A 12363-nucleotide genomic window follows, 5' to 3' on the forward strand; every position below is an offset into this window, starting at 1 on the left:
CAATAAAAGCGAAAGTAGTTAGAAAGTAGTTAAACGATAACTTGAGTTGAAGTACAAGAATACTTATTTTTTAGAAATACTTAAGCATTCAATGTACTTTTCATCATTTTTTTTTGCATGATTGGTTTGGCTACACTGTTACCCCAGTCTTATACATAACCAAGTGAGTATTCTCACCACTATACAAAGGAGACATTACATTCAAAGAATCTGTCTCTAAAATAATGCAGTGAATGAACTGATTTGAACCCAACATTATTCAGAAAGAAGCAAATCCTATCGAAGCAAACTTACATTGACAAAAGGACCAACACTCTAATTGCCTTGTACTTTTTATTGAAGGAAAACCACCCCAGGTCAAAATCAAAATGCTAGCTAAAATAAGTTATAATGTCTTGGCTCTGTAAACTGAACATAAACTTGCCTGCTGAAGCCATGACTTGTGATCAACTTTCCTCTCCCGTGTGAATGTTACCCGTGAGCTCACTGCCCAAAATGAGTGACGCATGTGCAAGGGACAGCTATGGCAAAACCACTTGAATGAGATGAGCATGAATGGAGTTTTTGGAATTCTCTAACGCAAATGTAATGAGTTCTTCATAGAAATGTAGTGGGTCAAAAGTACAATATTTGCATTTCAAATTGTGGAGTTTAAGTCTAAAGTTTCCCAAAAATATATCACTCGAGTAAAGTGCAGATCCTCCAAAACTGGACTTAAGTAAATTTACTTTGTTACTTCTCACCACTGCTTAATACTGTCGTTAAGTCAAGCAGGAGAAAGCAAGGTCCCACTGATAACCACAAGATGGCAGCACAACTTAGATTTATTTTCTCATCATGATGTATGCATGTGTGTATATTTGCATTGTAAAACAATTTTTTGGGGGTAAAGATTTTTGCTGCCTTTCTGCCTCAGTGAAGATTTGAAGACGTCCTGCAGAATCTAGGCTCATCACCTTCGGTTTATTCAAGCTGTTAGAAATGTGGAACTTAATTCTATTTGATTCTTGCCAAAGTCACAGGTAAATCTGCTATCATTAGTGGACAACACTATTTAATGTTTTCTCCTCGAACTTGGTCATTCTTTCAGCTTTATGCAAATTGCAACTTAAATTCATCACCATTAATCTTTAGAGTTTGTGCCTTAGAAACTGTGGGATAAAACAATGAATCATATGAGGAACTTTGTTCCACAGATGTCACTGAACGCACCACAAGTCTCAGTCATAATAACATCATAGTAAAATTCATAACATCCTGTTGCACTCAACTTATTCTCTATTATTGACCTGATCTTCAACCTTTTTTCACTGATTCTGTCTGTTATCAGCTGATAGTTAGCAGCCTGATAACTGAAGATGTTTAACTCAGTCTCAGAGCAGCTAACTGCGAGTGTCATAACAGTTCCTCTCTAATGTCAGTTGATCATTTCTGATGTGTGATGGCAAACAGGGTTACAGGGTTAGGGTTTTTAAGTTACAGGATTTGAATCAGACAGTTTGATGAACATTTCTTCACAATTTTTAACAGCTTTACTCCTGGACCACCTGGGTTCACATGCAGACCATGGGTGGACCACAGATCAATCGTTGCTCTCACCCAAAGACCCAACCAGCTTTGATTGATTTGATATCTTCAGCCATTAGCTTCATGAATAACGCATTTGTTACAGATTTAGTGAGCATATTTCAATGTCTTTCGCCTTTGGATGAGAACACTCACTTAGTTATGTCATTATGCTTTATTAAGTAATCTCGTAATCTAGTAATAAAGTAACTGCACATCGGGCTATTATTGTGTGAGGGAAAACTGCTGCATATGGTCATCCTTTGATGAACACAGATGAGCTATTGTGCAGTTGTGCATTTCATCCGAAGCTCATGTGTCTTCATGTCCCACAGACCTCTGGTATCTTTCCCCCTTGGTGTGTCTGGGCTTCCTGGCTCTGATCCCACTGTGGGTGGTAGTGGCTCAACAGAGTCCTCAGATCAGAGAGGTCCTGCGCTCGGGTTGGCAGCCTGTTATAGTAGCTATGTCCATTAGCAGGTACACATATTCACACACTCATGTTTGTCATAAATATAAATCTCTCAGAGGATACAATAAAATGCTAATATAATTACAGACATTTATTATCCTTAACACTGAATATAATTCTTTTAATGGGTATAAATCCTTCTGGGAAATGCTGGCAATTTCCATGGTGGTTCTGATTCCTGCCACGTTTGTGATTTACAGTTTTGGAGGACTCATACTGGACAAGACCGTGAGTGATCCCAACTTTGAGGGCATGGCCGTCTTTACACCCGTCATTAACGGTAAGATAATGATGCCAAGAGGAGTAATGAAAGTCAGAGTTGGATTAGCATTTAAGTCACGCCTTGGCACTGTCCAGAGTCACAGTTAAACAATGGTCACATTAATAAGATTGAAACCGCAGCATTTGACAGTTGAGGCAGGTATGTACGTGTTTCTTAATTAATCCAAGCGGGATGCTTGAAATTCAACAGTGATCACTGAAAACTCCAGGTTAATCCAAATAAACACACATCTGACTGATAATGACGACGCCCTTCAAACTTTGGATTTATGTTGGCTGTTTGGTATTTATTAATTCCTTCATCTTTTCCCCACTGAAAATCCAAATGGGAGGTAACTTATAAGATGCCCAGAACGTACTTTGGAGCTGTGAAACTTCTGTTTCAACACAGAATTCATTAAACTACTTAACACAGAGACTCCATTATGTTATATCAGGGCCCAAGTTGATTGAAATATAATTGAAATCCCAATGTGCCTCATTAATATCCAAAATGAAGGAGCTGCAATTTTCTGGTGAAGTACAAATATTTCCTTATGTGGTTTTGAGACACAGTCATACTCTCCAAGTGAAGGTTCATGTTTGTAAAGAACAATCATTCCAAATGAAATCTCAATGACTATATCTGCCACCAATATGAATTTGCATTATTTTGTTTAGAATATAATGAGGCAGCCTCAATATAATAATACAATTAATACAATTAATCTTTGATACTTCAGTTTAAATTTGAGTTGTAACTTTGTACAAGTGCCATACAAATATCATGTATGTATCATGTATCAAATAGAAGAATGACTATTTAAAATACGAATGATCTAATCAAGTTAACTAGCCCACATGTAAGAATATTGCACAGGATTATTGTCTGTTAAGGAATCTTGTGGCAAAGGAAAGAAGCGGTTTGTGAGTCTTGAGGTGCAGGCTTTCACTGACCTATAACACCTGCCTGAGAGTCGCAGGTTGAATGATGAGTTGGCAGGGAGGAGTCTTCAGAATTAATTTGGTTCTTCTGAGGCAGTGGGAGCTGGAGACCTCATCCAAGGAGGGCAGACGTCAGCCAATAATCCTCTGGGCTGTTTGTGACCCACAGAGCTGTCCTAAGTGAGTTCCCCGCATTACACGGCGAGATGCAGGATGTTAGTGCACTCTGTGGAACAGGCTTGTTTAAGAACGCAAACAGCGATGAGCAGGTAATGACCTTTATTAGTGGCCACAGCGGATAAACAGAGAGAGGGAGGTAAAACAGGAGCAGAAGTTCTTAGGGAATTTCCAGAGTTCATGGATGAGTATCACAATATTTTATTACAGAGACTGGAATATGACATTGACATTAAAGGAACTGCACTTAGGTGGTTCAAATCCTATTTATCAGATAGACATCACTTTGTTCGTGTTAACAATAGCTCCTCCCCACGCGCTATAGCCAACCATGGAGTCCCACAGGGTTCAGTACTTAGACCAATCCTCTTCACTCTGTATCTGCTTCCTTTAAGCAATATTATCAGGAAACACAGAATCAAATTTCACTGTTATGCGGACAATTATGCGGTATTTCTATATGAAGCCAAATTAAGTTACACAGATACAAAGACTGCAGACATGTCTTTAAGACATAAAGATCTGGATGAGCCATAACCTTTTACTTATAAATTCTGGCAAAACTGAAGTTATTGTACTCAGCCCTAAGCATCTCAGAGAAACCCTATCTAATCATTTAATCAGTCTGGGTGACATTACTTTGTTTTCCAGCTCCACTGTAAGAAACCTTATATAACCTTATAACTTTTGACCAGGACATATAGCAGCATAGCTAAAGAGTAGAGGACTCTTTCATACAAAAAAGTTTTAAACCTGATCTTGAAAATTGCTTAAGAGTCCGCCCCCCGGACTGATACTGGAAGTTGGTTCCATAGAAGAGGAGCCTGATAACTGAAAGATTCTTAAATTCTACTCTACATTTTGCTGGCAGCCAATGAAGAGCACGGGAGAGATGTGATCTCTTTTCCTAGTTCCTGTTAATATTCGTGCAGCAGCATTCTGAATCAACTGAAGGCCATTCAGAGATTTGTTTGGACATCCAGATAGTAATGAGTTACAAAAGTCCAGCCTAGAAATTACAAATGCATGGACTAGTTTTTCTGTATCATCCTGATGATCTAAATTTGATCAATTGTGTCGAAAGCAGCATTTTGATCTAAAAGGAGAATTGTGATTGTAGTTGTGAGTGGGTTCATTCACATGCTGGGAAAAGCGAATTGAGTCTAGCAGGGAAATAAACCCAGAACTAAGGCTGTCACTTCCTACATCTACATGTATATTGATATCTCCTAGGATAATGATTTTATCTGTACTGAGTACTAACTCTGATATAAGCTCAGAGAAATCTGATAGGAATTCTGAGTACGGACCAGGTGGATGGTGTACTGTAACTAACGGAACTGGTTTTTCATCTTTCCAGTTTGAGTGGGAAAGACTAAGAGTGAGGCTTTCAAAAGACCTACAGCCAGATTTTGGTCTTGGGCTGATTAGTAGGCTTGATTGAAATATTGCAGCAACCCCACCTTCTCGACCTGTGGTACGAGGGATATGAAAAATAACATGAGTGGGGGGTGTAGCCTCACTAATACTGACATACTCATCCTGCTGCACCATAAATCAATACGATGATCAGCGATGAGATAATTAACTAATAGAGATTTTGTTGATAGTGATTGAATATTCAAAAGTCCACATTTAGTTGCAGTGTTATTTGAGACTGAATTTGCGCCGTTTTGATTTCAGTTAAGTGTTTGTTTGTAGCTCTTCTTCTGTTTAATTTGGGTTTAGTAACTTTTCTAAATTTAGGTGGTCGAGTAACAGACACAGTTTCTATAGACTTAAACACAGACAGAGACTATTGTATTCTTGGCAGGTAATCGCTCTGACTGAGGTGCAGAGGAGTGTGTTAAATTGCGGCTTTGCCTCCTGGTCTCGACTCAAGGTTGTCAGGTTTTTGGATTTCTAATAAAAATCAGCCATATTCGTAGATATGAGAGCAGCACCACCCAGGGTGGGATGGACACCATCTCTCCTAATCAGACCAGACATCCCCCAGAAAGTCTTCCAGTTATCTATGTAGCCCATATTGTTTTTTGGACACCACCTCGCCAGCCAGCGGTTAAACAATGAAATGCAGCTATGTGTCATCACTGGTCCGATTGGGGAGGGGGCCATAGAAAACTAGTGTCCGACATTGTTTTAGCAAACTTACACACCGACTCCACATTTATCTTCGTGACCTCCGACTGGTGAAGTCGGATGTCATTACTGCCGACGTGAATAACAATTTTTCCATATTTACTCTTGACTGGATGTCGCCTGCTCTGGACCCCGGGACACACTGAACTATGGCCACCGGTGTCGCTAACTTCACATTCCTCAGAATAGAATCGCCAATCACTAGACCCGCTGATTGGGGAGAACCCGTTGGAAATGTGAACTGTTTGGTAGTGAACCAGGGGATGCTGCCTACTACTATGCCTCTCGTCTCAGATGGTCATCCGGCCTCCATGACTAGATCCCGGCTTCTCGGGAGCTGCTGGTGGGGAGGAAACTCTCTCGGCTGCCATAGGAGCTGCCATAGGAGCTGTTCAGCCCGCACCGGCTACAGGGGGCAGCTAGCTCCACTAGCATAAGCTGGGCTAGCTCAGGCGCATAGTCGCGACTCTTAGCTCACTAATTCTTGCATTGATTTTTTTGCCATCATCCTGCATCTATGACAAGAAATGCTATCATAAAAGGGGGCAGAGGAGTAACTAGACATGAAGCACACAGGACAAGAGAGGAGCGGGGGAGAGAGAGAGCTACAGGGGAATGCTAATCATTTAGTTAGATTATTTTTAAAATCTTATCTATTACAGATCTCTGGAGGAGGAGGGAAGTGAAAAACTGTCCCACACCGGGTGCTAATCTGTGAAACCCCAAAGCTTAATTTGACTGGATTTGCATGTGGTTTTCCTCTGCACAAGAATATCATAATCAACTGTAAAAATCAAAGGACACACTCTTCAGAGTGATAATGAATTCTCTGCAACCCAGAAAAGTGGAAGCAAAGAAGCAGGTTTTGGCGATTAGGTGGTACACAAAGTGATTTGCTGAGTATGCGAGAGAGGTCTGTTTGAACCACTAAGCGTACATGCTCAGTGCGTTGTCATATCTGACAGACCCTTTAAAAAAATCACCCATTATTGCTGTGCCACTATTTCTCATTTTGTCTCTTCCCATCTTCTCACTGGTTATCTATCTTCATTTCCCCATCTCTGTGTAATTATAATTTCAGTTTGCGTTTCCATTCAAATTTCCTTTCAATCTTCCCCAACTGGTTTCAATATAAACCAGTTTTATGTTTTACTCAAACTTCCCCCAAGCACCATCAAACACAAAACATCTATTTGGGATAAATAACTTGAGAACGTCATTGATGTAACTGAATGTGCCAGAGATAGCCCTTTCAACACTGAAATTACAGCAGACTGAAAAGGTAGGATCTACAATATCCAGATGAAACTTGAATTTGAAGGAGTGAGGACAAAAAGCTTGCATTCAGTAAAGCTATAAACTCTTATATCTCTGAGGTTAAAACATCTTTGGTTTCTTGTGAAGCTTGTTACATCTGAGGAAGATTTCAACATCAGAGAGTCTCTTTTCAATTGGATCTACCAGCATTTGTGATTTTAATGTAACCACTGTCATGTGTGCCTGCCAGAACTAAATGCTTGCATGCGCTCCGCTCACTTCCCACAAGTACAGGTACAAGTTGCTCGTCACCAAAGGGTTTTGTCCTTATCTGTCAATGTGTGTCAGTTTGTCCTTTGTTTTGTTTTTTATTCCCCTCCCACCTGCAGGAGTGGGGGGAAACTTGGTGGCCATCCAGGCCAGCAGGATCTCAACCTACCTGCACTTTTGGAGCATCCCGGGGGTGTTGCCCTATAAAATGAGGCAGCACTGGCCTAATCCCTGCATCACCTTCTTCTCCTCAGGTAACATACGCATCATCAACATGCACGCTGTGACATCCATAAACCTTTGGTATATAATGAGCTGCTTACACAGAGCCATTGAGAGTAACATTTGCTTTAATTATGATCCATGTTGGGGTCTCAAGGGAGTGGTGCAATGAACAAGTTGTTTTGGGCAAAAAATGTCCCCAGAAAATGTCAAGATGGGTCATGTAAATGATCTCCAACTACTGTCCTGCATGATTTAGATGTTTCCTGATTGAAATAAGTGGCTCCTGATCAGACCTCAGTAGAGCTTGATGATGAGCGGATCATTTGAATCAGGTATGGTGGAGCAGGAAACATCTAAAACGTGCAGGACAGTAGCTCTGCAGGACTGGAGTTGGAGACCCCTGGTCATGTAACATGCCCAGTCACAGATCCCCAGATTTGGTAGTTCCTCTCAGTGTCTTTCAGTGTCTGTATCTATTTTTCAAACTAAATTAAAGCTTCTTCACCGTATCGCCCAGGGGTGAACTCCAAGTCAGCACGCGTCCTGCTGATGCTGGTTATTCCCGGTCACTTGGTTTTCCTATACGCCATCTCTCTGCTGCAGGGAGAGGAGGCTCCTATTACTTTAGCCTTCAGCATCTGTTACCTGTGTGCTGCTCTGCTACAGGTAAGCAGCTCCCTGCACAGGTTATTCATATTCTCTTTTTCCCCTTTCACACCAAAAAAAAAAAAAAAAGCAAAAATAGAAGTGTGATATTCAACAGATCTTTTCCTGCCAGATGGTTTACATAGGGTGGTTTCTCATGAACTCACTGGCCCTCTGTTGACCTTTAAAATGGTTGTTACCACCTGTTACCTAACCGTAAAAGGGTCTCTGCCAGATGTTAGTGTTTCAGCAGCTCAGTGAGATAAAATCTCACACCAAATGTTCACCACATTCCCGCCACAGTCACCCTTATGACATCAAACAGTATCACATCATCTCTGCTGTTAAGTGTTTGTAAAAATCCTGACACTCTTGGCAACCTTATGGAGTGTTACCTGTTCTTCTTTGGTGTCAACTCAAAAAGGATTTGGTAATCTTAAAAAAGTCTTGGAGGTTTGGATAAAGGACCCTTGAATGAGACGCTTAGATCATACACAATTTCAGAAAGTAAAGGACTCAGATAATATTGAAGTCTATGTGCGAAGGTCCTTACCTCTTATTTAATTTATTATCTCATTAAATGTTTTCCTAATGAGTTTTTGGTTTATGCGATTAACTGGAGGCTTCTAACCAGCAGCTCACAAACTGAATGGTGATGACATCAGGGGTTGACTTTCTTGACACTTGGCTGTGCTGCTGTTTCATGCTGTTGAAAAATAAAACCTAGCAAGAGTCAACAAGCTGTAAGGCAACATTTCTAATTAAAAGGATTTTGCTCTGAAAGATGTACTGTAGGCAGCACAGAAAAGAGTAAAAAATGAATGTATTCACCCAGGTGTCATAATCACTGCTAATCATATTTGGAGCTGTTCAATACCTGCTTGTATATATATTCAATCCTCTATTTCATTTGTGATAATAAAGTGTCTTAGCATCAAGATGAATTTCCTCCACGGTCATTTTTACATGCAAAAGTGTCCTTGTTTGGAAATCACCAGTGTGTTTGTTGTTCTTTGCCGAATCATAATTGTATGATCTCTTTTTCTGTTTTTCTCTCTTTAGGTTGCAATCCTTCTTTATGTTGCAGACCTCATTGTTCGCTTCATGTGGAGAAAAAACTTGGACCCTGACAACTTCTCCATCCCGTACCTGACAGCGCTGGGTGACCTGCTGGGCACTGGCTTCCTGGCCTTGTGCTTCCGCTCTATCTCTTTTGCTCAAAGCCTCAGTCTATGAACCCCCCCCCCCCCCCCCGCCACACACGCACACACACACGCACACACACACTCACACACACATACACACACCCCACACGCCCATCCATATCACAAACTATGAGCCAACCAATTGTGTTGTTGCACGGCAATGCTTTCGATTTGAAAAGAAAGAATCATTATCTTTGGGTCACGTCATGCCAAGGAATTTGTCACAGTTTAAGCCGTTAAAATTGTGGCACATCCCCACCCACTTACACTGATCCATCTGGGTGTCAGCTTCTGCTGCCTGAACATGTCCAGTCCTTAGCTGGATCTGATTCTTTTACTAAAGTGAAAAACACTTAGGTTTATTTCTCTTCTCTCAGAACATCTGCTCCAAGCGCATTGAACATTGATTTAAGAATCATTCCTCTTTATCTTTGTCATTAAAATTTTCCTTGTGGCTCATTGCTGCTGTCATCGCTTAGCTTATCTCTTTGGCTTTATCAGAGGAATATGTAGCACTTTTATGCCATAGCAGCAGAACTTGTGACAGCATATCAACTGTAGGCCAGCAGAAATGCCTTCCATTGGCCTTGACTGTGAACAAACTTTGTGTCAGCAGAAAGTTGGAACTCAATTAGAATAAACTGACTTAAAGCAGCACTTGTCAGAGCAGTCTGCACTATGCATTATACTTAAAATTGTCCCTGAAGTCTTGAAATGGCAACAGTTGTGTGTTTGTTCCAGCTGTTCCTTCTCACATGCTTCTTCCACTAAGGAGAAAGCCTAATCACAAAGCCATCAAAATATGACACAATCATAGGAAAGAGATGTATGTATTTGTACCACATTTCACTCAACGCCTTCATGACTTTCACAGAAACTGTCTCCAGGATGTCTGATATGCAGATTACCAACTGCCCATGGAGTACATGTATTCAAAGACATTAGAGTGGCACATGCAAATAAAGTAATAAATTGAAGCAATGAGATTCTACATCGTAATCAACTGCCTGTCCGAAGCAACATGCATCCACACATCTGTTTGTAGAGAAATAATAATAATTAAAAAAAGACTTTGATTAGTTTAATTTAATGAGATTTTTTTTTCTGCCTCTCAATGTAAAAAAAACAAAAAAAACAAAGAAAAACAACATACATCAGGTAACTGATGCAGCTGACTTCCAGAGGTATTTATTTTTAACCATCAGCCCAGGTTTGTGTTTACATTGACTGCCTAGATGCAGAGGATTTTGGGTAATCCCTCACTTACTGCCTTACTGCTCATTATGATGTTGTCAGAACCATAAAACCTCATCACTAACAACAGTAAGTGCACATACATGCACATTTTACCCTGAAGGGTGTTCCAACAGATGTTGAGGTGAAATGCTTCCTCACAGGATGGTTTGGGTTTAAATCAGCACCAACTTCAGCTGTAACTGAGTCACCATTAACTCCAGATTGTTGTTGGGAAAACCCTCCACTCTCTTTCTCTCTCTACTTTTTCCTTCCGTCAGTGATCAGCCTTCAGCTCTGATCAGAGAACGTGTTTTATCATCTCGTCTCATAAACACGAAAATGTCTGAGTCTCCTGTCCAGCAACAATCACCACAAACCATGTTCAGCAGTAGAAACTACCAAAATGCATCTTTGTGCTGAGTGTTTTATGATCACGTCGTATGAGAAACTCACATCACACATTGTTAGAAATATCACGTTTCATTCAAATAACATTTACAGTCCGTTCAAGCACCTTCTTATCAAAAGTGTGTTTTATTTCACAAGAAGTAAACAGTCAAAATGAAATACAATTTGTTTCATTTCTTAATATGTGCTTGAGCTTCATATCAAAGATTCAAACCAAACAACAGAAATAAAAAGTTGTGTAAAAGTGCTTATCAAATTGCACGAAACATGTTTGTTGTTTGCAGTTTCTAGTCTATGTATTTTTAGAAACAAACCTCATAAACACTGGAATCCTGAAATATGTTTTTTTTTTTTTTCAACAACTGTCTTGTCAATGAATGAATATTAATGTGAGGTGTTCATAGTGTTTGGCTAAAAACTTTTATTGTGACACTGTCACACCGTACTTTCTACACCAGAGTGTAATGAACTATTTCTGTACTACGTGAATCACAGTTTAATTTCACTTAGGGTCAATCTTATTAAATGAATGTATTAACTGTGATACTGTGAGAATTAGAGCTATGGTTATGTATTAACAACACATGTGTCTTCATTAGTTGGGCTGGATGATAAAACCTGAAAACTGGATCCTTAGAAACTGTTACTAAATGTAATAATAACGTTTTTCCCAAACATCATGTTTTTTTCAAGTTGAGTTACTTTTTTACTCTCTCTCTTTCTCTCTTTTGGTTTTTCTCTATTTCGGGTAGCCACACTGAGTCAGCTCTGGGGCTGGCCTGGTTGATTTGGTTGCAATTTTTACTCCGGCTGCCCTTCATGTCACCACCCTTCCCGTTTATCCAGGCTTGAGATTGGCACAAGCCTACCAATGCTTTGCATTGTGGCTGGGGTTTGAACCTGGGGCCTCTCATGCTCTCTACACTGAGCTACATCCCCAGACTATTGAGTTATGGTCACTACTCTACTTATTACATAACAGACAGGGCCGTAAGTTAAAATTGTGTTCGGAATGATCCCCTTGCCGACTCTGGGCTCAAATTTTGTTTTGCACCACGGTACACAGCACCATAGCCTTCACCAATGCAGTCACACAGTTCTATGCACTTGTGTTAGCTCTAAGACGTTCTCTGTTGTGAACAAACAACTTACAAACAATTTAGGACACGAACGGCTATTCGGAACATAACTAGTTTGTAAGTTGGCGAATGTCTGTACTTCAAATGTTTGTTCTAAACAACCACAGCCAGACCAGTGAAATATTTCAGATTAATGGACAAATCCTAGTGATTGGTTGAATATATCTAAATATACTTTTAAATGGATGAGGGTTAGATCACTAACATTCATGTTCATTTAAAGGAGCAGTTCATTGTTTGGGAAACACAAATAAACTTTTGTTTATTTATTGTTAATATATAGATAATGAAATTGCATTGTAGATGCTCCCACAAAGATTTGGTGTTTAATCCAAATTTCCAATTTATGGAAAATATCTTTCAGTTAGCATTTATCTAAAAACACCACAGAGGTGACATAGGAAATAAAACCTGAAGC

At 40.0% G+C, this 12363-nt stretch overlaps 1 protein-coding gene across 5 annotated transcripts in view; it reads left to right on the forward strand.

The window, feature by feature from the left end:
* Positions 1–9204, forward strand: part of LOC115046395 (solute carrier family 41 member 1-like) — a 29144-nt gene extending 19940 nt beyond the window's left edge. For all 5 annotated transcript variants that reach the window (XM_029506725.1, XM_029506724.1, XM_029506728.1 and 2 more), the window contains 5 exons: positions 1902–2046; positions 2239–2318; positions 7207–7341; positions 7830–7978; positions 9020–9204. In XM_029506725.1, coding sequence (XP_029362585.1) covers positions 1902–2046; positions 2239–2318; positions 7207–7341; positions 7830–7978; positions 9020–9193 — 683 coding nt within the window. In that variant the 3' untranslated portion in view covers positions 9194–9204. The remainder of the gene's footprint in view (positions 1–1901; positions 2047–2238; positions 2319–7206; positions 7342–7829; positions 7979–9019) is intronic.
* The last annotated feature ends 3159 nt before the right edge of the window (positions 9205–12363 follow it).

Source organism: Echeneis naucrates, chromosome 7, assembly GCF_900963305.1.
Source record: "Echeneis naucrates chromosome 7, fEcheNa1.1, whole genome shotgun sequence".
NCBI lineage: Eukaryota > Metazoa > Chordata > Actinopteri > Carangiformes > Echeneidae > Echeneis > Echeneis naucrates.